Below are 25,560 nucleotides of genomic sequence, written 5' to 3'. Positions count from 1 at the left end.
AGTCTTTCTCACAGATCTTATAGGATTTTGAGTGTGTGGTGTGATTTTTTTTAGTGATACAACCAGGACAATTCTCTTTGTAAGTCTTTATTTGAAAAAAGCTAAGGAATTTTAAAAAAGTTACAAAAAAAAAAAATCCTTGGAAAAACCTTCCCGCTTTCGACATCGCTCTGCAGAGGCATTTCCCACCAGCTGAAAGACCAGAGAAGAAAACATTCAGGCACCTACACTAGATGGTCATCAACATCTTAAAATCTCACATCAATCGTAATTCAATATTTACCTGGAATAATACACTCAGGACCTGCCTGGGTTCATCAGGGTTTGCTGCTCCCAACATCTTGGTAACGTTTCAGGAATATTGCAAGGCCGTTTGCCTTAGATTGGTCATCCTGCAATTACAACAACATATCAACATTGTGCCGTTTTCTCAATTATGTATACAAGTGTAAATAAACAACAGGAATTAAGAGTCCATGGTCCTCGCTGTGACTTTGCGTTAGTGATTGCGTCCAGTTAGGCAGACAGGGTGTTGTTCCTGCGGGTTTCCGTTGATGGATTTAGCATGCTCGTAGAAGGCTTTTTGGGACAATACTTAAATGGTTCCTAATTCAAACACTTGTTAGAATGCGTTGCGTTAAAAAGTTAAAGTTCGTCTTTACTTGTAAAGTGTACGTGCCAATTGTTTTACTGGTATTTTGGAGTGGTTAGGCAAGAGAAGATCACTTTGAGAGCTCAACTTGATGCTCTGCTTGCTGAGAAAAGATGACGTTTGTCGGGATGTTGCTGCGCGTCACAACTTTTTGACGATGAAAACTGAATCGGCGAATCGGGCGCATTGGGTCGATTCTTTGTTTTGTCCTCAGAGGCCAAAGTGGTCTTGGATTTTACCCCCTCGCACTTGAGGGGAGACTGCAATACAGCACAGTGAGAAACTCATTTACAGGTGAGAAACAAAGAGGTTTGCTTTGCTTACCAGCTGTTGACTACCAGTAGAGTTGCATTTGGTTGCTGCCTTTGGTATTGTCGTTGCATGCCATCATGTGGCTCTATGGTGATGGGTCCGTTTCCAAGGAAACTACATTGGAACATTCTGACAGTGACATTTGCCTAACTCTTGAAAGAATTCGGTCCTGTTGCGGCACACGTAAGAATGAACCCATGTTCCTCAGCTACCTGAAGTTTGGGTAGACTCAGTCAAGCCTTACAGAAAATCACGTTCCTTGGCTTTTTTTGGGCGGAGATGGACGAGCAGTGAGCAAGGTACAACTAAAAGCTTTATTTAGAGTAGGAAAGCCACACTCAAAACGCCATGGCAGCATTGAAAAGTACAAAAACTAACACTCACTTGGTAACTGTACTGTTACATGAGCAAGAGAAATGAACGACTTAAAAAATGTACACATAAAAAACTGGGAGAGTTAAGCTGCAATGCTAGGGATATATTCCATTTCATAGGTTGTCTTGTCTTCAAAAAAAAAAAAAAAAACCCAACTGTGAATTGTGCACGAAAAACTAACTCAGATTAAAGCTTAATGAGATCCCCAAGTCCAGTTCAGTATCTGTTGCGACCCATTCCTCTATCAGGTCGGCCACCACCGCGGCCACCTCGTGGCCCTCCACGACTTGAGCTGTTGTATGAATCACGAGGAGGGTAACCCCTTTCCACAGGAGGAGCCGGGCCCCTTTCTTGCCTGCCCATACGCTCGCCACGGCTAGGTGGATATGGGTCACTCCGACTGCTGGGGTAACTGTCACGACTGCCATAGCCATCCCGGGAACTGCCACCATAGTCATCATAACGACCGCTTCCACTGCCCCCACCATAGGATGGTGGGGGGCCCCGTGAAGGAGGGGCGCTGCGTGAGTTACCTGCAGGGTCAATGGGTCAGGTAATTGGAAAGGTTCAATTTATACAATTTCTTGCACCATCAAGTGCTCAGTTTTTTTTGCCAATAGAATTTATTCCGTCAGAAATGAATTTAAATGGCGGATGCATTTAATGTCCAATCACATACTCAATTAAAGACCTAACTCGACATTTAGTTGACACTGTGAGCAAAATGTCCACGTACACGGAACACAAGTGCATCGTAGCAGATTTCAGCATGCCATTCATTTGTGCAGCCATTTTCCTTTTAGAGCTCCAAGAGTTAGAACTGCAGGTGAGGACGAGGCTTTTCAGGGTTGTCTTGAAGGATTAAAAATCTACTCCTTGAGGGAGTGTTTTCATAGGCAACATGTACAGACTGGGTCAACGGGTGCTTCCATGGATTTTGGCCGTTCCTTACGTTTGCAAACTGTTGACGCTACTTCTGAGCCGCCAGCACCGATTTGTTTGACTAGAAATGAATGTTACCTTTTAAAGGTTTCTTGATTCAGAGGTGATGCCAATTCAGAGTGAACACATGAAACTATGAAACGTTCCCTGATTAGGCAAACTTTAAATGGGCCGTCTGAAGCATTTCCTCTGGATTGAGCAAGGAGCTGCAGCATCTTGTGACTGGAGATTGTAGGACTCAGTGCTGTGATCTCTGTGATTTTTATACAGCTCTTCTTTGTGGTACACCAGTGTAATCATATCTTACCGTAACCATCGTAAGAGTCTCGATACGAGCCACCACTCGGACGATCCATATAGCCTCTGGGTTCCCGACCTCCACCGTAGCCATCACGGTCGCTAGGTGATATGACCAAGCCTTTAGTTGTTGACCAGATTATGATCAAATTGTAAAGTGCGCATGAGCCTTCCCACATACCCGTATCCTCTTGACATGGACCCATAGTCATCTCGAGAACCAGAATTGGGGTAATCTCTGTATGAATAATCTCTAGGGGGAGGGCCATAGTCCCTGGAGTCTCTGGAATTAAAGTCCCGACTGGAGTAGCTGTGAAAGTACACATGAAAGGAAAAATAGCTTAATAACAGCTGTAGTCTAACATCAGCATTTTAAGTGTTTTTTAATAAGCAGAAAACTGCACATAAATTCCTAAATCGTACCTGTCCTTGGTGTTATAGTGGTCATCTCTTGGTGACGGGTAATCATCTCTCCTGGACATCATGGAGTCTCTGCGAGGAGGAGGTGGGCCGTATGAATCCCTCTCTCTTGACATCGGGGCTGGAATTCACAAAACAATAACAGCCACATTAACTTCTAATAACTTTACTACAAATTGCCTCAAGTACTTTGAAGTGTGGTATTTTTATTGGGGCAACTATTTCTCATTATCTTGAAATTCATCTTCTTTTAGACACTCACGTCTACTCATAGGACCAGAAGGAGCAGGCCGCTTGGGAGGAGGGCCTCCATTGCGAACTGGGGGTCCTCTCTTCATTGGAGGGGGGCCTCTAGAAGACATCCCTTTAAAGGAGTCTCCACTCTCAGAATCGTAATAATCTATAAAAAAAAAAAACAAGATATTACAAACAACAATAAACACATATCCTATTATTTTAAAAGCTCAATGAACCTACCTCTTGGTGGTGGGCCCCTCATACCACCCGGACCACCACGAGAACCTCGCATGCCTCTCGGTGCTCCCCGACTGCGGGAGTGCATCGGTGGGGGTCCTCGCCTGCCGCCGCTCTCAAACTGAGGCTTTGTTGCTTGTTCCACTTTGATATTTTTACCATCAAGTGACTATGGCACAAAGATTGATGGTTATAATCAGAGGTGGAATGGTAGAATCAGATTTCACTATGATGCATATTGCTAGAATAGTGTGCTCAACCTTTCCGTTCATCTCTCGGGCTGCATCCTTTGCATCGCTTGGACTCTCAAATGTAACAAAAGCAAAGCCTCTTGACTTGTTTGTTTCACGGTCTTTCATCAATAGAACTGGTAACAAAAGGAAATTTTCACATTTAAAATCACAACCCGAGACAAACGTGAAAACGTTCTATAACTACATAAAAATCCTGTTAACTAAAAGGCTAAAATTGGAGAGTAAATGTTTCCATCGTACCTTCAGCAATTCTTCCATATTTGCTAAAGAACTGCTCCAGGGCCTTTTCGGTAGTTTCAGTGTTCAGCCCACCAATGAAGAGCTTCCCTGGTCGGTCTGCCTCTGCCATGCTAAAACAAAAATAACTACGTCACAAACTGCAATAAAAAGGTCTTTTGCCTTTGTTAGACATTAACTGCCAAATTAATATCGCAATTTAACACCAAATCACCCTTGTTTTTACCTTGCAGTTGAAGAAGGATTCGCGCCGTTCAAGGAGCAAAATGGCGATAAATTTGCCAATGGGTGTAGCTTGCTAGCTCGCTAGACAATGCTCGTGCAACTAGTAGGTGATAAGAACTTTCTTTCAAAAAACAACACATAAGTCGAGACAGTTATGATTATGATGAGAAACGAAAGCAGACAGTTACCACGATGAATGTAGCCAAGATTTGCGTAAGCTAACAGCAGCGCCGTTTGAACAACGCTTACTGTTTTTTGCTGCTGGTCGCCTTCTTCCTTGTCTATATCCGGTTAGAAAGGTTGTCCAAAATTGTAACACTGCCACCTGGTGTTCAGACTGTGAATCGCTCTACACTTCTCATTCAGATCTCAGAACAGTCAGTAAAATCGCCAATATTCTTTCAGCGGACGAGAAAAATCTTAAACAGTTTAGTCTTTGTCTCGATCACGACTAAGCTATGCCACGAAAACAACAATATTAACGTGGGTCAGACTTTGGTCAACTTTGTATAAAGGTTTTGGAATTTGTGACAGTTGTTTGCAGTACTACTCCCAAACAGCAGGCTGTGTACTTGTTTTTCTAAGCAGACATTTTTTGATCTGACGTAGCATAATTGTCTTCATCTTTTTATCTCAATTCCGCACATCTCTTCATCATAGTTTGTAAATCAGACATTTGAACATATCCAACACAAAAGTTAATTGTGAAGAATAAGCTTACTTTAAATGAGCGTTTCTCTCACCGTCGTAGAACAGCCATAAGAATGACGTTTTCGGTTTTCTTGTTCTTTCAACATAAAAGTATATGTTATTTTATTATTAAAAGTGCAATATTTGTAATAAATTGGATACAAATATTTTCTATAAAAGTTGTATTTATGTATCTCCATGCAATATTATCACATAGCTACAAGAAATCACATGAAATAATTGACACGGTAATTTATTTTGATGGTAAAAATGAATGGTTTCCGGTGTCAGGTTTATTGTTTCCGCATTTGCCTGACAGCGCAACGTCACAGTCTGTTTAGCTAAGCCACCGCGTCCTGAAGAGGAAGGGTCTGTGTACAGTGGGCATAAAATTAAAGTTATCATCGTTTAGGTGGAATATTAGGTTTTCTTAGAACCCATTAGTGTTAAAATGAAGAGGCGGATACACATCAGTTTTGTGTGTTTTTATTCGTTAGTCTCGTATTTCCATTCGTGTACAGCGTTTTATCTTCCGGGTTTGGCCCCAGTGAGTTTTTGCGATGAAAGCAGCGCTGGAGAAGATTGCCAGGTGAGAATAAATCAAATATCCAAAAAGGTTTCAGCCGCCACGTTAAATCAGATTTTTGGAAGTGGCATACGGATTTAAATTCATAGCCTTCCCAAAGCTTGCTAGCTAGCTTTCCCTTCGGCGCCGGCTATTACCTGGAGCACTAGCACTGGCACAAAATTTTGATAGATTGTTAATAGCGTTCTATTACATCTACTGTTATAGACTATGTAGCTTTCTACTTACAATTTTTAAATGATATGCATTAATCGACATTCATAGTCTCACTGCTGCGCAGTCGAGCGTTTGTAGATTAAAACTCTTTCTACTTGTAGTCGGAGATAGAGCTGTTTGTCAACCGGCTGGATTCCGTGGAGTCAGTCCTGCCTTATGAATACGATGTGTAAGTCATATTTAGTATTCGCAGTCCAGTTATACGCTTCGTGTTTCGGTGTCTCTTCCACCTGCGATCACAACTATGTATGTTTCAGGTTTGACTTTTGCCAAGACACTAAGGAAAGAAGGCCTTCTGAAAACCTTGGTCAGGTGCTGTTCGGCGAACGTATTGAGTCTTCACCTTACAAGGTTGGGCAACCAATAAAAAACATCTCAGTCTAGTATTTATGCTGCCTTCTCGCCTTAAATCCATATACAACGTAACTTCTTTGCTTATTGTGATTCATTTTTTTGTCTTACAGTTCAAATTCAATGAAGATATTAAATGCAAGAAAGTATGCACAAAAACCTACAAAAAGGATGCCAGGCAGGACATGGCCAAGCTGGACTTTCTCAAGATGGGAATGCAGCTGAATTACCAGCACCACTGGTCAGTATCAAGTTATCAGCCTAAATAGAGTTAGTTGTTACATTTTGCAATATTGTAAACATTGGATGCTTTGTTTTAAAGATTAAAAACAGTAATCAATGAGGCCTAATGTGTTCGTTCATTGAGTAAGTCAATTATCTTTTGTTTTTTAGGATCATTGACAATATGCCTGTGACTTGGTGCTATGATGTGGAAGACGGTCAGAAATACTGTAACCCCGGTTTTCCCATCGGCTGTCTTGTTACCATGGATGGCAGAGCTAAAGATGCTTGTGTCATCAATGTCAGTTGCAATTTAAATCATTTCTATTTTTATTTGTTCAGTTTGCTTTTGCTGATGACTGCAGAACTCTTAGTGAGGCTAATTGACACCCTCTTGTTCACAGTCTGAGTTCAACAAGAAGAACACATTCTATGTGTTCAACCACGTCGATATCAAGATCACTTATCACAGTGGAGCAGCAGAAGGGTGGAGAGGAGCTCGGCTAGTTGCTGCAACTCTGGAGCCGAAAAGGTAAACGTGGTTGCTATGTGGACACAAACCGACAATGTTCGCGCAAGGGAAATTAACCCCTGTATAAATAAAGAGTTACATTTCTATTTAAATATGGGAACACAGTTGGATCTGTGAGGTGAAGCCGTAAGCCCGGGCTCACACGGTAACAATACTCAGAGTTATATGGGGAGTTTGGCTGCAACAGCCAAAAATCATGTATAGATCAATGAATAATCTGTACTTTTTGTTTGATACAATAGCATCAATACAGATCAAACCAACCCAACCTGTGAAGGTCCACCGATGGAGGTCCCTGTCGATTTTGATAATGATGTGTCCATACTTTACACCTACTCTGTCACATTTTCGGTAAGACTCCAAACAATTATAATGTAATATCCACTATTTGGGCAAAAGCATTACGCCAATCCTGCAATTTACTTTTAATTCTTTTATTCTGACCACTTGCCACAGATGTATGAATTCATGCAAATCTTCATTTGCAAATTTTTTGCGATGAAAAAGAGTTTAGCCTCAAATATGATGCTTCCTCTGCTATAGGAAGTTCCCTGGTCAACTGTAAGTGATGGTAATAGAAAGTAGAAGCACCTAAGAACAAAAACCTCCATCAAAGTAAAAATCCATGTAAAACCCCTTCTGATTCCATAGCTGAAGTGTTCCAAACTTCCACTAGCTTTAATGCCTGCCGCAGAACAAATTTGCATGGCCGAACAGCTGCAAGCGAGCTTTATATTGTGGAGTCTGACGTCAGGCGTCAGACTGTGGAGCAGGGCAACATGCTGTGGGTACTGAGGAATCACTCTTCTTATCTGTTAGTCAGTCTGAACGTGGTGAACATTATGTGTCCGACTGCATTCAGGTGATTGTGCGGTTTAGAGGAGGGCTGAAGTTACTGGGTTGTTTTTCATTGGAGGACTGGTAATGCCCTACCCCACATACCAAAAACAACTGTTCAGTAAAGGAAAGAAGTGTGTGGAGGAATTTGGTGTGGAAAAACTTGTCTGGCTTGCACAGAACTTTGTCCTTAACCCCAGTGATTACCTTTGGGGTGTACTAATAGAGATAATATGCCAGGTCTTCAAGGCCAACATCAGTGTCTGACCTCATCACTGCTTTCAGAATGACCGGGTACAAGTTCTCACAGAAATACTAAAGTACAAGAGTCCCCGTTGGGATAATGGTTAGGTGTCCAGATACTTTTGTCCATATAGTGCTAATAATTTTATATAGAGCTGCTTGTATGTTCTGTCCCAGCCTCATCATTAAAAGAACAGTTTATATGTAAGTCATCCTCTCAGACACCTTTTTCCTTTGCAGGAGGACAATTCCATCAAGTGGGCCTCTAGATGGGACTACATCCTCGTCTCCATGCCTCACACCAACATTCAGTGGTTTAGGTATGGAGTGATTTTATTTCTCCATAACATGAACAGTTGTGGGAGTTGTCACACTGGTGTTGATGTTGCTGACTGATACTATGGCACCTGCGTGTTCTGTGCAGCATCATGAACTCCTTAGTCATCGTTCTCTTCCTGTCTGGGATGGTTGCGATGATCATGCTGAGAACCTTACACAAGGACATTGCCAGATACAACCAGGTGGACCAGGTATGGTTTTTATCATCTGTCAATAAACTATTGATCTATTTTTCCCTTCATCTTTCAAAATGACTCTTTTGTTTTTGTGACTTGACACTATTTTTTTTCTTATCCCAATATGATGATGAAATTATTGGATTTCAGCTGAATGCCTGACAGTAACTTATTAAATTAGGGTTTTTGCCTGATTGTAGTAGATTGGAACTGGCAAAAGTGTAGAATGATTATATAGTGTGATAGCAACCTCCAACATTGGGCCAGCAACCACTCAAAATTATAAATATTTTGTTACATTTCACAGGCAGACTTGATAAAGTTTTCATCGGATGAGAGAAAATCCTTTCTACCCTATGTAAGCTTGGTGAAAGCCATTTCCAAGAACTTTTATGATGATTAAACGGGGTGTTTGGGTGTTTAATTTCAGCAGAGAATCACATTGGAAAAGAAGAGAAAAATCTGGTGCAGTTGTTTTATTAATGTGAATCTTTCAAGACGTTTTAATATTTCTTCCAATCAGGAGACTCGCTCTATATTTTGCTGCCTGTGCGCAGGTCTTCACCATATTTTTCTTTCCTGCGAAGCTTGACGTGACTGTTTGTGGCTGGTGGTTGGTTCACCTTAACCTTTGTAGCACAGAGCGCATCTTTAGTGGTGTTGATCTTTTCTCGGGTTTGCTCCTCCCCAGGAGGATGCACAGGAAGAGTCGGGATGGAAGCAAGTGCACGGTGATGTGTTCCGACCCCCCAGGAAGGGCATGTTGCTGTCAGTGTTCCTGGGACAGGGCACGCAGATCTTCATCATGACATTCATCACACTCTGTGAGCGCGTTTTCACATTCATTGGTCTTCTGTCGGGACAGCCCACGATAGAAAAATTCTAGTAGAATTTCAACACTGTCAAGGGGGGGTTTATGTCTTCAGCCTGCTGAAAGGAGTCCTGTAATTTGCATGTTTACAGTAGCTGTGTAATGGAATGCCATCTGTGTGAATAAATGCATTGATAATCTTTCTACTATAGTCCTGGCCTGCCTGGGTTTCCTGTCCCCGGCCAACAGAGGGGCTCTCATGACTTGTGCTGTGGTCCTCTGGGTCCTGCTGGGCACGCCCGCCGGCTACGTCTCCGCTCGCCTGTACAAAAGTGAGCCATATTATAGAAATGTATTTCATTTTCGGCGGTGTTAGGAGTTGTTGTTGACGGTGTTTGTGATTCTCGTCAGCTTTCGGGGGTGAAAAGTGGAAGACCAACGTGTTGCTGACAGCTCTGCTCTGCCCTGGGTGAGTTAGCTTCCTCTCCTAACACCCTGGGTGAGAAGTGATCATCTGTGCATGTTCTCGTTTTTATTGGGCAGCAGTCATCCGGTATCCAGCCAGCACCTGTCGTTGCAAGCTAAACAGTTTCGACTGTCACAAGCTGCTGCGTACTTGCACAAATATTTGTAGACTGTGTGAAGCGTTGACAGTTAAAGGCAATTCACTTTTAAAGCTGTTTAAATGAACCATAGTTAAATGAATGAATGAGACTGTGTGGGTTGAATAAATACTAGGTAATCTTGGCTTGTATTTGTGTTTTCTCTCAAATGCTGTTGTTAATTTAAAAAAGTCTTATTTTGAAAGGGTTTCTGGGGAACAACTAGGCTTAATTTGGAATTATGGGAAGTGCTCTTCCCCTGTGGGTAGTGTAACAAATTAAAATTCCTGACTGTCTCCGATGACTAAAGAAAAGCAGTTTCTTTCTCAGGATATGTTACCAGAGCTAATCTAATCTGCTCACCGTGTTTCCCAGGAGTAACCCATGATGCACATATGCTTTTATTTCCTCCCAGCATTTATCCATCTGACATGTATTGTTTCTTCCCGCTTTGTGCCTTAGTATCGTTTTTGCGGATTTCTTCCTGATGAACCTGATACTCTGGGTCGAGGGTTCATCTGCAGCTATCCCCTTTGGCACTCTGGTGGCCATTTTAGCTCTGTGGTTTGGAATCTCTGTGCCACTCACCTTTGTCGGTGCCTATTTTGGATTCAAAAAAGCTGTAAGTCATGCCTCCCACTGTTTTCCCCCATGAAAAACTGAAGCTAACTATGTAGCGGGTTAACATCTATGCACTTTTGGCTTATTTGTAGGCGATTGAACAACCAGTGAGGACAAACCAGATCCCTCGCCAGATTCCTGAGCAGTCTTTCTTCACAAAGCCTATTCCTGGAATTGTTATGGGTGGAATTTTGCCTTTTGGCTGTATCTTCATCCAGCTCTTCTTTATTCTCAACAGTATCTGGTAAGGAAAATTGTCTTTCTTGAACAGTCTGTAAGTCACGTTTCTGTGTGCGCCTCTCACGTTTTGCCCTTTGTATTGCAGGTCTCACCAGATGTACTACATGTTCGGCTTCCTCTTTTTGGTTTTCATTATTTTGGTCATCACCTGCTCGGAGGCAACAATTCTGCTCTGCTACTTCCACTTGTGTGCAGAGGTATTTTATTGTTCTTCCCGTGCACATTCCAAAATGAATTTGCTTTCTCTGATTGTTCTTCCTTGAGTAAAAGAAAGTAAAGAAAAGGTAGCCACCCAAAGCCTTTATTTTCTGGCCTTTATCATGGAAACAACGTGGCTGAAACAGGATGTTGTGATGACGCAGCTCTTATACACGTTGTAATGGGACTTTCTGTGAATGTACCTTGTTGTTAAGACCCTGGTGGCGGTATATGATGTATCTCTACATCTCAGTTCAAATATGTGGACAAACAAGTCTGGAAGTGCCCAGGTTACCCTTGTGTTATATTTACCTGTCTCTGTTGTTGTATAGGCATGAACTGGCTCTGTTAGTATTCTTGACCAACAAGTTGTGTTGAGCTGCCTCTGGTTGGGTGTGTGCTTACCTTCCTTCTCTCTCTGCCCTTAAACTAGATTTGGTCAAGAATTTTGGCACACCCCTAATTGTGATATGTGTTTATTTCCCCAGTTTCAGTGTGCATACATAGATTCTAACAGGTTTTGATCTGCCTACAGGATTATCACTGGTGGTGGCGTTCCTTCCTGACCAGCGGCTTCACAGCAGTCTATCTGTTCATCTACGGCGTGCATTACTTCTTCTCTAAGCTACAAATCGTGGGAGCTGCTAGCACCATCCTCTACTTTGGCTACACTATGATTATGGTCCTCATCTTTTTCCTGTTCACAGGTGAGCTATTTTGGGACTCTTTTTAAAAATATAGAACCATTTCTCGCCTCTTTTCTGTCCAGGAGAGCCTGTGTGTTATTTCTACACAGCATGAGGTGTGTGAACACACCAGGGTGTGTACGGTGATATTTGCTGTTCTCATTGTCTGTAGTGCAAGATCACAACTGTCATTATTCATTCAGGAATTCAATCCTGTTCCTGTTGACAGTGGCAAGAAAAAAAAGTTTACCTCAAGCTGACATTTAATGACTGAAAGCACAGATCAGTCAGATGCAGTTGTAGAGCTTCTACTCACAATGTTCCTTTGTGGAACTCTAATGAAACATGACGATATCAGACTGTAAATAATTAGAACGTGTTGGTGATCTGACAAAGCGGAGACATTATAGAATCGCCTATAGGGTCAGTCATGTGGGTTCATGTGTGCTTAAGCAACCAATCATAGGGAATTACGGGCAGTTCCGTGGATGTCTTGGCAACCTTCCCGCAGCAGACTCTACCTGAATTGTAGGGAATTGGTTGGGCTTTTCCCCAAACAACAAAGCACTTAAGATGGTCATTCGCAACATTTGCACAGACGCATTTCACACTTTGGACGGCAACACATCCAGTGTTGCTTTCATCAGCAAAAATCAGGATGAAATACCGTTGTCAACGAACTTTTATTGCTGTCTCATTTTTATTGGTCAGCAACACTGTTAGTTGTATTATTATATGATAGTGATTACGGCTGTTGACTGTGATAGTTCGTCATCATCTTCATTGAAGAACTGAACAGACCTGTTCAATCACCTAAAGAGAGAGTATCCTGAACGAGGCCAGGAGGCCGGCCGCTCCGTAGCCAAGGGCAACAGCTAACACCAAAGCAAAGCAAACCACTTTAACACTGGCATTTGATTACGGCGCTCCTTATTTTGGCGTGATTGCACAAAACATTTAAATCAAAAGCTGTTCATACAGGTTCTTTGGCCTTAAGTGTCTGTTTGATCTTTTCTTTTAGGGTTATGTTTTATAAAGAGCAATGGTTTGGCCCAATGTAAAACAGAACATAGCCCTAAAAAATCATGATAAAATAGATTTTATCATTTAAAGCCCTTAATAAATTAGCCTGTGTGTGTTCTGGGCATTTTCTCTAGTTTTATTATTTAGCTGCGTGCGGCGATGGATGACCAAGTCCACCGCACTTTATCACCGTGCTCCGATGAGAAAAACCTTGCAGTGCCTCTTTTGTCTCTGTTAAGAGACTGACACATGTCGGCATGGTAACAGCACTCGTGTCTTGTGCGCTGCTGCACACCCACTCAGACTAGAGGAGTGTGGAGGAAAAAGGATAATGTACAACATATGCTAGCAGGCTAGTTCTTATGTCGCCCAGGAGTTCTACTTCTCACCATGATGTCAGTTGGTGACATTTTCCCTGCTGTTATGACGCTCTTAGGCCAGATAAAAGTTAGCCTGCAGCACTGCCTGACACTATCTTAAGTCAGGGCTGTCAGTAGCCAGGAAATGATAAAGATAATCCAGGGATTCAAGGAGGAGATGATCAGTTTCCCTCCTTGCTTCCAGTGGTGATCTAAATAATCCTAATCTCTCTCATCCACCATTTTATGTACTCCATTTCCCGTCTTTTTCATTTCATCGCCACTTTTTTATCTCGGTTTAATTCAGGATTTGGCTCCGTGACCTCAGTGAAGCGGTTCGATAAGATCCGGCTGAACTCATCCAGGATTTTGACCAATCTGGCTTTTTAGCAGTGGAGAATAATATCCTGTGATAAACCGCAGGCTTGGTTTATGTTGTCAAAAAGTCTATATCCAAGTCGTTAGTTGTAGGAGTGTTTTGCTACTGTCTGCAACTGTCTGCGCTCCTCCCTCACATCAGTTTCTCACTAATCTTGCTTCTTTTTCTAGGAACAATTGGATTTTTCGCCTGCTTCTGGTTTGTAAATAAAATCTACAGTGTGGTGAAGGTGGACTAGAGGCCCGTGGAAAGACTGACTCGTTGCTGAAGCAGTACTGACTTCCTCAGTGCTGGTGAGAGATTAACAGGTCTGAACTGTAGCCATTCCCTGGCATTGAAAGAGCCGAAGAGCAGAGCCCGTCCTCTCGTATGCTTTAAACCTACCTTGCTGTTTTGTTTTGTTTTCCTTAAAAAAAAAAATACAATGATTCTCTGTTCATCGGTGACCAGTTTTCTGAATCAGCATGGGGTTCAATTATATGGGTACCGTAGTAAGCAGTTTTTGGTGAGCTAGTAAGGCCTCAAATGTTTGCGGTTCTTTTTTCCTTAAGAGGGTAAAATGTTATGTATTTTGCTTTTGTAATCATTTATGGTTTTTTTTCATCATTTAACGACGGGGAGAAAATGTGTGTACATAATATGTAAAGGAGCATGAGTGAGAGAGCGCAACGTGAAGGCTGTCATAATTATGAAAGATGCCGTAAGTCGCTTAATTTACCCTCCAAGATTACAATCGGTTATATCAACCCATAGATGTCACCTGTATTGTAGTTCAGGAAGTAGCTGAAGCGCTAGTTGCCGGTTCTTCTATGCTTTTATATTCCATAGTTAGATTAAAAATTAGCATCCATGGGAGAGAGAAGCACCCGCCAGTGAAGAGGAGTGCAGTATGTTGCACATGAAGGATGACCCGTCTGATGATTGATGTATGTTCTATCTTTACAGTCTGTGATCTTTCTTCTTAAAAATGTGTTTCCTCATATATCATAACTCTCAGTTGTTGCTGACTACATTAAACACTGCTGCGTTGTGCCTAAAGCAGTGTGGAGTCATCACCCAAGGTGATAACACTTTTTTCAAATAAATGTTGTTAATTCTACGCGAGGGGCTTCTATTTCTGCCACCACTCGGGCCGAGCCGCCATTTCTCCCTCGGATACCGCGGCGACGGCCACCTTTTTTAAAATTGTTTTTAAAAGACAAATTTGCTGAACACGGTTATTACAACATTTTATTGAACGGACAACCTGTAACAATTGAGGAGAAATAATATAAAATGTGTCGTCGAACAGTTCGGGCCATCACTTCAGCGGTCTCGGTCGCACATTTCTTCACCTGTGCGCCTCTCTGTCCTCCACAGTGCACAAACACACACGTTTGATTGTCTTCTCGAATCTAGTACGACCCATCTGACCCTTTGTCCAAACTCTGGTCTATTTTGTTCCTTCAGGCGCTTCCTGATATCGCACAGTGACGATGCTCACTTTTTAAATGATGCACACAATGTGGCAACGGTATCAAGAAATACCCACTTAATTGAATTGGTCCTCACTTGGATAAATCACGTAATCTGCATCCCTGAACGGCTTAAAAGAGCAGTTTCTCCTGCTAATATTCACTTTCTTTTGTACAATTCTCCATACATTTATGATGAGCTGTTTCACTGTAGGCATCTTACATAAAACATGGTGCAAGTTATGCAAGACTAATAGACTCAACAATTTATTTTAGTCATACTGTGCTTACTCGGTCTGACACTAGTCAACAAATACTGAATATACATTTCAAGAGAGGAACGAAGCCCAAGCTTGCTTGAACTGTCTTTTTTTTTTAAACCATCTTCATGCTTTGAGACCAGACCAACAAGAAACAGTCTACAGGAGTACTTCGGCACTACTTTTGTCCCCTTCGAGAGCGTATCCTGAGTTCAAAGGCTGCACGGTAAAGTTCACCTGCCCACGAGAGGGCTGTACTGTACATCTCGTCAAATGCAACACAACAAAATTACATATAGAGTTTGTAGATTCCAGCAGTGATCCCAACTCTGACCACTTTGTGTTCTTTTTACACAACACTAGCTAATGCAACAGTTGCATACATTATAATGCTAACGGCAGCTTTAAAGGCCTGTCTGACTTTACATACTGTCCTTAATTTCTGTACACTGACTGCAAATCATATATATAGAGAGAGAGAGCAACACCATATATGTATTATATATGTATTTTCAGACTGAGGACAACTTTTTGACACTTGAGATACGTGATCAGAAAGGTAACATCACTCCATCAGATCAAGGCGCCCCCGCCGCGGTCATGTGCTCTGTTTGCTCTGCACCGTGATCTCCCTCTCGGAGCTGATGCTGGTGGACGTGGTCTCCTTGCGGCTGTCCCTCGACTTCCTCTCGCAGGTGGGAGAGGAGGACGTGGTGCACTCCTCCCAGGTCCGCAGGGGGAAGACTCGAGCAGCGGTGCTGGGCAGGTGGGAGTGGGCGCCCGGGCGCCCCTCCGTCTTCGTGAAGCAGCTCTCCACCGCCGAGCTCTGGCTGGGGTGACCTTGTTTGCAGAATAAGCTGCAGAGTAAAGCCAGGAACTCCTTCCTCACGCTCCGATGCATGTAACCGTAGATGTAAGGGTGGAGGCAGCACTGCATGAAGAAGAGCACAAGAGCCAGGGAGGACAGCCAGGGTGGAACAGCCGTCCTGGCGCTCATAGATACAGTATTCAGGATGCTGTAAGGCCCCATGCTGAGAATGTACGATGCCATGATGACAAACACTACACGTGCTGCCTTGCAGTGGTAGTGGAAACGTCTGTGCCGAACTCTGACCGGGTACCCCGTGGCCGAGTAAGGGCCATCGGGTGAACTGGCCTGCTGAGGCTGTGCGACGCTCGGGCCCTGGAACTCCTGTGGGGCGGGCTGGGAGTAGGATTGTGCCTGTATCGGGTGCACCAGAGCGTTCTGCCTCCGGGCTGCTCGGAAAACCATCCAGTAACATCCCAGCATGATTATTACAGGCAGCCAAAAGGAGAAGGTGGACACCATGATGGAGTAGGACAGGCTTGACGACCACACCACCGAGCACATGTTGTAATGGCGATCAAAGCCGATGGCGCCCCAGCCGTAGAGGGGGGGCGTGCTCTGCAGTAAACTGAGAACCCAGGTGCAGATGATCAGGTTGGTGCCCAGGTGAGGGGTCATACGGGTGGGATAGGACAGCGGGTGGATGATGGCCAGGTAGCGATCCACAGAGACGACTATGATCGTGTTGACTCCAGCGAACGCAAAGAGGTGCATGAGCACCACCAGGGCCTGGCACAGCCGGGCATCCAGGGGCCACACGGCCGGCACCGTGGCCGCGAGGGCAAAGGGCATGACTAAAACGGTCTGGAGCAGGTCCGCCAGGAGGAGGTTAAGGACGAAGCGGTTGGCCACGTGTAGGAGCTGAGGCTTCCTCTGGAACACCAGCAGAACCACCACGTTCCCAAACAAGGACACGCAAAGAATGAACGCGATGAGCACCATCTTCACCACGCTGTCGGCCATGGAGGAGCGCACCCAGGCACCGCCGGTGTCGTTTGTGCCGGTGTAAGGCGGCTGCGTGGTTGCCATTGTTGGTCAGACACCAGATTGTGTAGGTGACCTCACATCCTGCACAAGGCCTCCCTGAAGTCAGGTCATGAGCGGAACGGCTGGAGAGATGACCCGGCCGCTATTTTCTCCACGGAGCGCGGCACCCTTCTGCAGCCATTGTTGCTGTTTCACTGGGAACCATCAACCTGCGTGTCAGAGTTAATATTTTTCCTCCAGTCGCTCATTTAAGGCACCTGCGTCGGTCATTCTGAGAAAAACGCTCGGAACCGTCCATTGTGATCAGTCCCTGAACGTCTCACCTGTCTCATCTACAGGCCCAGTTCTCCGTGCAGCCCCCATCTGTGGGATGAAGATGTAAATTGCCTACGTTGTCAGTGCCGCTGCCTCGTTTAAACGTCGACTGAAAATGTCCAGACGCGGGCAAACGCCGCCAAAGCTGGAACCGTCGCGCGCCTTCGGATCGTCAGCGATGCGCGGCGCCGCTTGAGGACGATCGCTTTCCTCCGCTCGCTTTCCATCGTTTTGCTCCCATTTTAGCCTCAGATCCAGTCAATGGCAGCAGGCTTTCACGGCTCAGCTAACATACGCTGCGTGTCTTCACCCAGCGGGGGTCTCTCATCCGCACGCCCGCGTCTCTCCCAACGCCGCTCGCACGGCAGATCAGACATTTATTATTTTATCAGCTCTGATTCCTCCTCAACAGACTTAAGGCGATGGCTCTTGTCTCCGAGGAGAGGGGGGAAAAGGGACACCTGCGCTGAAATCTCCCCCGCCGCTGGAGCCTGTCACCGAACCCCCTCCCACCCGTTTCCATCCTCCTCACCGTGGATGCGCAAGTGCGCTTCACAATCCGACCTGACACTTTGTGTAACCACGCAGGAAGCAATTCGGAGACACAAATCACTGGGTTATTTTCTTGACAGGACATCTCAGATACGGGGTTGAGCATAAATTACCATCTGTTAGTCTCTGCAACACGTGGCTCAGTCCAATTCCCAACGCTCATTTCCACTTTACAGTGGAAACGATTCAATTCAATTATTTATATCTTCTTTATTATGAACATTAGTTATTCAATAGAGTAGTTATGGCTCCCAGAACAGTTTTATTTTCCATTTATTCAACAAGGTCTGATGGAGAGGATGGATCTATTAGGGTAAGATCACCTGATAAAGGGTCTCTGAATATAGTGTGTATCTCCTTAGTGGATGTTAAAGTAAGGAGAAGTGACGAAGTGTTTATTGTCATTGCACAGTACCTTGACATTCTTTGCTTGCAAACAATGTGGAGTACAGCCATGCTCATGGACCTCTGTCAGGGGTTTCCTTCTTGAGCTTTTCATTTTGCATTTATTGGTTTTATAACAGTTCAACCTGCTTTATTACTCACAGGAAGTTCATGCCCCAAAGTTTAGTGGGTATTTGAGTTCTGGGCAAAGAGCACTGTGTGGAGGTCTGCATGTTCTCCCCGTGCCGGTGCGCTCTAAAGAGGTACAAATCAGGATCTTTGTGACCTTTGGGTAAAGCACACCTGAGGAGACCTCGTCAGGAAAAAGCCAAGAGTCAACAGAAGACTAGAAATGTAAATATTAAGCAGAATTCTGTTCACAATATGATATTTCTGTTGGATGCAGGGAGAGATGAATGTGCTGCATCTGCTCCCCAACCACAGCTGTTTTATTGTTTAGCCTCTGGCTGAATAATGCAGATTCACTTTAAACACAGCGCTTCAGATAAATATCACACGACTGGACAAATAAGGACGTTGATCTCCCAGGTTCAATTCCAAAGCCTGCTGGGAAAATCTACACATTTATATAAGCCACCTTTTCTTCCCTTTTCTCTTTTTTCCTGATGGAAACACACATCCCATCCTTCAGCGCGGCCTTTAAAGCAGAAAAAAAAAGAAGAGACTCGATTAATATGCAACGAAAACAAAAGCTGCACTACATTGTGCAATCCAATTAGGCTGTAGCTTACATGGCCTACTAATCAACTCTTGTAATTAGTCATTTTATTTCAAGTCTTTCCTCTATCTGAGCTATCAAAAAAGCCTTTGATGTGACTCTTGAGCGCCCTATGTTTCAGATTTAGATCGCAAGCGAAATGGAGGCGACGGCAAAGGCTGGTGAGAGACGTCCCCGTGTTCTTGTGTTAAATAGACTGTGGTTCAAAGGCAGAAGAGGAGCCTGCTGCATGCCTTGTGGGTTATTTAGCCTGCTCATGCAGCACAGAGGTTGTCCTCAACCCCCTCCCCCGCCTCCTCTGTCTGTAGCCCATCTCTCATTCACTGTCAGTCACTGACACCTACTGTAGGGGTCTAGAAACTGAAGCATGAGCCAGCATGAGCGAAATCTCTTGTTTTCCCTACTTAAGTCACGTTAACATGCTTTAAAATTCCAAATTTGGTGAAAAAGATATTTTCAGGCCAAAAAAGTTCCTTCAGCCTTCTCACCCTATTTCAGGGAGCAGACATCTAGAAAGACTGAACTGGGTGGATTTGGTAAACAAAACTGAGGTGGTGATTATTTCCTGCAAAAATGTGTTTTTGTGTGTAGCAAAAGCAGCATTGCAATGTGAAGAGAGGTGGCAAATGTTGGAAAGCACCCTTTACATTCCACCTGGAATGAGAGCGGTTAGATGCATACATGAAATCAAAAAAGAAATAGAAAGAGAAAACCTCGTGATGAATGTGAAATCAATTCCTGGAATCAAAAGAATATAAAAATAAGGATCTTTAACTCCACGTGGGGGAGGAGCTGTTGCAGATTGAGGACGCATTGAGGAGACAATAAAACGCAACAAATGTTAACTTTGATTTGCCAAACGGACTGAAATGTGTCTCCCGATGAGGCCTGGAGGTGACAAAACATCCCAACATGAACACAACAGGAACAGCCCAGTCCAAGATTACTGGGTTGACATCTGACTTTTGATGGAAAGTGATCCAGGACAAACGAGGTTCCTGCTCAGCTTCCTGTTTGTTGTTTTCTAACAGAACATAATGTCACAGTTCCTGCAGGCTGGATGAGGCTGAGTGGCTGGAGTGGCCGTCACCCTCCGTGGTGCCTTCCAGCACTGCTGCTGCCGCTCGGACGCTCTGTTTGGAGGGCTGAAGGTCGCCATTCTGCCCGTTCCCCGGTTGATGCTGGAATATCCCACGTTTATTTGGCTGAACTCGGGTGGAAATTCATCACTCTCCCATGAAGCTTTGACTTCAGGGAAGTTGTGTTTGTCTTTGCAGCCTCACCCGTTTGTGTGCCGCATTTTTAACACTGGATTAAATTAAACTCTGGGGAATGTTGGCTAACCTCTTTTCTTTGTGTTCATTCTCTGACTCACACTTTTCTCAGAGTTAAAGCCTTCTTTAGGCTTTTTAGTTAAAAATCATGAGGACTCAATTTAAAAACAAGTAAAATAGGAAAAGATCCAAGAAAGTGAATATTTTGGTTAGTAAGTAATTAAAATGTATTTATGATACAGTAAAAGGAGGAATAGACCTCCACCCAGACCTCCATTTGTACCAAATTTATAGCATTTATAACTTTCTCAAAGTCTGATTCCATTAAAAATAGCTAGTTTTAACTACATTAAAAATTTAGCAAGGGTTCCGGCCCAGAAAAAGCTTTCCTTCACGACAGCATTTACCAAATTTTAGTGCGGCACCAGACAAAAGTCCAAAATGTTTAATCTGTGTTTTAGTGAAAGGAGCTATGTGACCCAGGTTTGCCCTCAGATGTTCACTTCTCTTTATAAGAAGCTGTGCGCCATCCCATTCTGTGTATCTAGGATGCAGTAAAGGAAATATTGTGATGGCCCTCTCGTGCTGTCAGGTCCTACCTGTGGATTCTGTGTGCGTGCCTGTGTGCATGTTTTTCCTGTATGTCCAGGTGGGTGGAGTTTAGTGTACCTCTGGGCACACCTGGCCATTTGCCCAAAGTGGTTAAAAGCTGGTATAAAGAGCTCGTCTCTCTCGCCCTCTCTCCAGCTGGCAGCATGCAGCTTTTTGACTTCAGGGATTAATTATTTTATGTAACACTGTAGAGTCTTGTAGCTACTCGGGACTTTTGATCGAGCCCGAGAAAATTTATCATCGGCAGAGAAATGAAATTTGATAGTATGTTTCTGAATAATCTGGCCCAGAGGGGGCATGTACAGAGAAAAAAGTAGCGGTCCTATAATCGACCCGTGAGGAACTCCTGATGACATGATGGCAGATTTCTGAGGAGTAGGCCCCAATATTGATTCTGAAGGATCCGTTTTTAATGTATGAAGCACCTTGGTTCATACATTACTTCAGGCTGGACTCAGGTCCAACAGAACCAAGATAGAACCAGAGTTCCCACAGTTCCCATTTAGCACCAGGCCATTTGTCACCTTCAGAAGGACAGTCTAAGTCTCTTTTTACAGCTAATGTACCGGTGAGATGAGACTTTTCTAAAGTTTCTGGATATTGTCTCAACAGCGAAGTAAAACCTGCCTCCTTGATCATGTTTGAAATGTCATGTTTTTTGCCTGTAATAATTGATCATATCTGTATTTCCCACACAAAGACATAACGTGGACACGCTGTAGCGTTTGAAGTGAAAGTCGTTTGATATTTGCTATTAAAGACACGGCAAGGAAAATGAATGATTAGCTAAATTAGACCCATTTTCCTGTTTTCACGTGACTTCAGAAATAATAATAATTAAAAACAGAAGATTCTGTCTCAGTGGCTTCGAATTCTACCTGCGATTTCCCCTCTTATGTGATGAACAGATGCCTGATTAGCAGGAAATCAGATCATTTTGTGGCGAAGAACTCATCCACGGCATTCACAGAAAAGGTCAACAATTTACATTAAAGTCAGCACTGTAATCAGATACTTTTAACTTTAAATGTCACAGAATATCATTACTCAGACCATGAGAAAAGGCTGATATGACGGCAGCAGCTTAACGCGGTGTAAAAGTGTCAGCCCACATCAGAATAAACTTCTGAGAAGAGAACAGCCTAATCTTAATCCATGAATGAAATGCTAATTTTCAAACTTTGCAAGTAGAAAGTGCTCGGCGCTGCCCTGCCGCCGCAGAAGGATGTGGAGTATGGAGACTGTGGACAAGTCAAGAAATCATCATACGTCAATATCCAATATGCATTTATGGATCCGAAATGTAGGCATGTCTGTAAAGATATAGACAGTAGACACACACACACACACACACACACCCTTGTCCACCCTTGTGGAGGACTTTTACAAGCATAATACCTTCCACAGGCCCTAACCTTAAATCTAACCTTAACCCATCTAACCTAGTAACTATAACCTAAACCCGGTAACCTCAAAACATTTCTCACTCATCGAACAGGTGTTTGAATTTGTGAGGACCAACCAACATGTCAGCACATCCCAAAAAGTGTCCTCACTGTGCTATTAGAATATAGATTTTGGTACTCAGTATATAGAAAGTACAAGAACACGCACACACACACACACACACACACACACACACACACACAGACACACACACACACACACACACACACACACACACACACACAGTCCATAGTGAACAATGGCTGCAGCGTGTAGCCGCAATGAAAAAGCTCTGTAAACAAACAGATGACAAAAAGATCGGGAGCGACCATCACGGCATTGCTCTCTAAAAGAAGCCTTTCATTTTGCTGCACAATGGCAGTTGTCTCCGAAGCCCAAACAGTTTAGAAGTAATTACTAGTGTTTTCCCCAAAAGGTGATTACTTTGCCACACTTGGCAGCCATTGTCACCGGCTGGGCACCACACTCATCAGCGGCACAAAGGGGAGAAGTGCTCGATTGATGATGAGCCCTCTGTGGCTTTGGGAAATTTAAAAGTACTTCTATGAGGCTCTTTCAGGAGATTAACTTGCAATAAGGGCTACCTGCCACATTCCCTGTATTCATGGTGCTGGCACAAAGACTTTTTTAAGAGGCGAACAGCTGCATGAAAGCAAACGGCGAATGGGGATAATAGTCACAAAAGACAACAAACCCCAAGTGTAAAGAAATAAAGTGTTTTTTAAGATGCGAAGCTTCTATTCAGAGCGAGGCCATTCCTTCTTTTGACCATTGAGGATCCGTCCACTCCACCACCCAAGGCCTCAGTCTAATTATTTTAGGACAAGACATGTTATGGTGCAAAGTGGCAAAGTGAGAGCACTCGGGACCAAAGTGCACTTTAATTCAGTCGTTCTATTGGAGAGATTCCTCCCTCGAATGGACGTCACACATCAGTAGGCCGGCACAATTGGGAGGCTCCTGGCGGAGCCCCGGGCCCTTTCTGCAGGGGCACAAAACAGAAATCATATTAACTGCTAAACATGTAGTTAAAATCGGAGCAGATATTTTATGTGCTGGTATATTTTGCAAACACGTGCAGCTGCACGAAGAGGATTGGGCCTTTTTTTTTATATATATATTGGTAATTTGTACAAATCTTCAAAGGCAGATTAGAGCGGAACCACGGGGGCTCGGATCTGATTCCATTCATTAAGCAGAGAGAAAGAGATGGCGAGGGAGAGCGAGAGACTGCATGTGTCCTTGCCTGCCTAAATGTGAAAATTGCTCATGCCATTATTTCAGATGAGAGGTAGGGGACTGAATGGATTTGCTTTAATATAACAGACATGGAATACCACATACAGAGAAACTGGGGGGGGTAGACTTCTTTGCTTTTGCTCACACAGTGGAAAGGCCCTGACAGGTGTGCTTTTGTATGCACAAGTCTATGTGAGGGTGAGGCTGCTTGTGTTTGCCTCTGTGTGTGTGTGTGTGTGTGCTTGGGGATGTGACTGAACAGAACCAAGAGCTGTGTGTGTGTTCAAGAACGGGTTTAGCTTCCCCATGATCCGGTGCCACTCCCTGGTGAAGCGAGGGGCCTACTCACTTTGCCTTGGTCTGGGCTTCCAGCAGGCCAGGATTCAGCACTGACCCTCATTAGTCTCAGTCTCACTGATTCTGAGATGGCGAGAGAGAAGGAACGTCAGCATACGTGCATTAAAAAAAGGGGTGGATAATGAAGAAAAAGCAATTACAGTCCTCCCTACTCTCTCAGAGGGGTCTTCCATCTGGATCTAGGTCAGAATACTCCAGCCTGCAGCAGGACATTTGGTAAGAATCTTTTAATTCTGCTTTTGTGTTTTATGTAGGTTTTTCATATTGTAATTCTCCGTATTAAAGTATTCCTGTCTTATCTGGCAACTCACGCCGCCTCAGACGCTTGGGTTTTAGGGAGAGGTCCTATCAATCTTGACCTCAGTGCCACAGTCATTGAGGTCAAGGACATTTAAAGTTCAAAGGTGACCTTCCTATATATAGAGGCCAGGGATCAACTCCACAGTTAAATACGCATAGTTATTTGTAGAATTGTTTATCTTTTTTTTTGTTTCTTTATATTGTGCCCAAGAAAATCGGGCCATGACTATTAGTTCGTTTTTATTTTTATTTTTATATTTCGGCAGCTGCAGGCTTTAGTTTGGCCACTAGATGTCAGGATTTGCCTAGTAACAGTGCATTACCCCCGCCACCCCACCCAACGCCAACACCTGAGGGGGAAACTTGTGAGTCGTCTACACATGGTGTGACAGCTTCCCCAGGAAGCTCGGGTGACATTTGCCTCACTTAATGACACAAGCTAATTAATCATTAGCTGTCCCAGAGGTATTGGTGTTTGAGAGGCTTTGTCGTGCCTCTTCCCAGTAGGGGGTCCCAGCTTCAACATGTTATGTATGCATAACTGCCTCATCCCACACTACAACATCTTAATTCTCACCCGTTTAGCTAGTTTGACTGAACTGCACAGGGCTTTTTTTCTCTCCCCAAGCCTTCATCTTGGATAAAGTATAATCTGGTAGGAGATAGAATACCTTAATTTCTCTCAGCTTCCCATAGCTGAGAGATGCGCGATGTGAGGCAAGGCGAGGACGGCGTTGTTGCCTTGAAGAGGACAGGTTTTGTTGATGGGGGGCCTGGGTAAACAGAGGGATGGGAGGTTTTAATACCATCACTCTATCATGGCCACGCTCACACAGAATTAACAAATTAATTCAGGATTACAAGTAAAATTCCTTTTTTTCCCGTTATAATCAGCCTTTGTTCCTTTTCTCAGAAAAGAGGATGGCTGTTAGTAACAAATTTAATTATTCTGTTATTTGTAAATTGGAAGGTTCTGTTTGAGAAGTATGAGTACAGTATAGGCTGGCTTTCAAGGGTATAAAGAATTAAATGTGCACATTGGTGTAGACATTGCAATTTTTTTTTAAAAAGTCCATGATCAAAACTTCTATCAAAACTTCACAGTGCTCAACTGCCCTTGTCCATATGGGACTACGAAACCGTTGGGTGGGTTCTGAGTAATTATCTCTCATGGGGTGAAAACCTTTCCAGCTAATGTTTGAGTCAAATAAGGAGCTTTGTGAACTATATGGAAAATGAAGTCCGCTCCCTGTATGTATTTCTGCTCCCTCTGCATTATTTCTGCCCCCCTACCAAGTCGGGGCCTGGGTTCGGACAAGTTGAGTCTGTTTGTCTCATGCTAGGATCTCCAGGTGATGCACTCAGGTTCCCTCTTCACCCGCTGCAGAGGGCAGTGGGTAGCAGTTAGCGGCGCGGGGCCACGGAGGGGGCACACTGATGAGGTTTCCTGGCA

The 25,560-nt window shown here is 43.8% G+C and overlaps 4 protein-coding genes across 7 annotated transcripts in view; 2 read left to right on the top strand and 2 right to left on the bottom strand.

The window, feature by feature from the left end:
- Positions 1-71: 71 nt before the first annotated feature.
- On the bottom strand, positions 72-4,533 carry rbmx (RNA binding motif protein X-linked). 3 transcript variants are annotated; one of them, XM_057042487.1, is made up of 10 exons: positions 4,190-4,475; positions 3,967-4,076; positions 3,733-3,839; positions 3,476-3,641; positions 3,261-3,398; positions 3,002-3,119; positions 2,760-2,888; positions 2,589-2,680; positions 284-392; positions 72-192 (listed from the first exon to the last, which is right to left on the bottom strand). In XM_057042487.1, the coding sequence occupies exons 2-9, from the start codon at positions 4,073-4,075 to the stop codon at positions 388-390; spliced, it is 864 nt and encodes a 287-aa protein (XP_056898467.1). In that variant the 5' UTR covers position 4,076; positions 4,190-4,475; the 3' UTR covers positions 72-192; positions 284-387. The 3 variants fall into 3 exon arrangements, with proteins under 3 accessions (XP_056898467.1, XP_056898466.1, XP_056898465.1); XM_057042486.1 differs by lacking the exons at positions 72-192; positions 284-392 and adding an exon at positions 1,260-1,872 and having other exon boundaries at positions 4,190-4,288; positions 4,377-4,533; XM_057042485.1 differs by lacking the exons at positions 72-192; positions 284-392 and adding an exon at positions 1,260-1,872.
- A 638-nt stretch (positions 4,534-5,171) lies between these two features.
- On the top strand, positions 5,172-14,398 carry LOC130530901 (transmembrane 9 superfamily member 2). Of its 2 annotated transcripts, XM_057042476.1 has the most exons (18): positions 5,172-5,467; positions 5,782-5,849; positions 5,938-6,031; positions 6,145-6,272; positions 6,425-6,554; positions 6,658-6,785; positions 7,028-7,136; positions 8,106-8,185; positions 8,290-8,395; positions 8,688-8,738; positions 9,072-9,204; positions 9,404-9,523; positions 9,603-9,660; positions 10,256-10,415; positions 10,507-10,658; positions 10,740-10,851; positions 11,388-11,559; positions 13,470-14,398. In XM_057042476.1, exons 1-18 carry the CDS (start codon positions 5,330-5,332, stop codon positions 13,535-13,537), a joined length of 2,007 nt encoding a protein of 668 aa, XP_056898456.1. In that variant the 5' UTR covers positions 5,172-5,329; the 3' UTR covers positions 13,538-14,398. The 2 variants fall into 2 exon arrangements, with proteins under 2 accessions (XP_056898456.1, XP_056898457.1); XM_057042477.1 differs by lacking the exon at positions 8,688-8,738.
- Positions 14,399-14,511: 113 nt separating this feature from the next.
- Positions 14,512-17,769, bottom strand: gpr101 (G protein-coupled receptor 101). The gene has a single exon (XM_057042484.1). The coding sequence runs from the start codon at positions 16,908-16,910 to the stop codon at positions 15,612-15,614; it is 1,299 nt and encodes a 432-aa protein (XP_056898464.1). The 5' UTR covers positions 16,911-17,769; the 3' UTR covers positions 14,512-15,611.
- Positions 17,770-23,803: 6,034 nt separating this feature from the next.
- zic6 (zic family member 6) overlaps positions 23,804-25,560 on the top strand; it is a 70,462-nt gene continuing 68,705 nt past the window's right edge. The window contains exon 1 of the mRNA XM_057042479.1: positions 23,804-24,023. The gene's annotated coding sequence lies outside the window, so the exon portion shown is untranslated. The remainder of the gene's footprint in view (positions 24,024-25,560) is intronic.

Source organism: Takifugu flavidus, chromosome 9 (assembly GCF_003711565.1).
Source record: "Takifugu flavidus isolate HTHZ2018 chromosome 9, ASM371156v2, whole genome shotgun sequence".
NCBI lineage: Eukaryota > Metazoa > Chordata > Actinopteri > Tetraodontiformes > Tetraodontidae > Takifugu > Takifugu flavidus.
This window is presented reverse-complemented; position numbering and strand designations above follow the sequence as displayed.

What these genes read in the sequence shown, in the direction of transcription:
- rbmx (XM_057042486.1), bottom strand. Translation starts at nt 4,075, where the DNA reads ATGGCAGAGGCAGACCGACCAGGGAAGCTCTTCATTGGTGGGCTGAAC. An exon ending in TTCTGGTCCTATGAGTAGAC is followed by an intron (nt 3,120 to 3,260) that starts GTGAGTGTCTAA and finishes TGTGAATTCCAG; the next exon opens with CCCCGATGTCAAGAGAGAGG. An exon ending in AGACTCTTACGATGGTTACG is followed by an intron (nt 1,873 to 2,588) that starts GTAAGATATGAT and finishes TTGACCCTGCAG; the next exon opens with GTAACTCACGCAGCGCCCCT.
- LOC130530901 (XM_057042476.1), top strand. Translation starts at nt 5,330, where the DNA reads ATGAAGAGGCGGATACACATCAGTTTTGTGTGTTTTTATTCGTTAGTC. An exon ending in GAAAATCCTTTCTACCCTAT is followed by an intron (nt 8,739 to 9,071) that starts GTAAGCTTGGTG and finishes GCTCCTCCCCAG; the next exon opens with GAGGATGCACAGGAAGAGTC. An exon ending in TTTATTCTCAACAGTATCTG is followed by an intron (nt 10,659 to 10,739) that starts GTAAGGAAAATT and finishes TTTGTATTGCAG; the next exon opens with GTCTCACCAGATGTACTACA.
- gpr101 (XM_057042484.1), bottom strand. Translation starts at nt 16,910, where the DNA reads ATGGCAACCACGCAGCCGCCTTACACCGGCACAAACGACACCGGCGGT.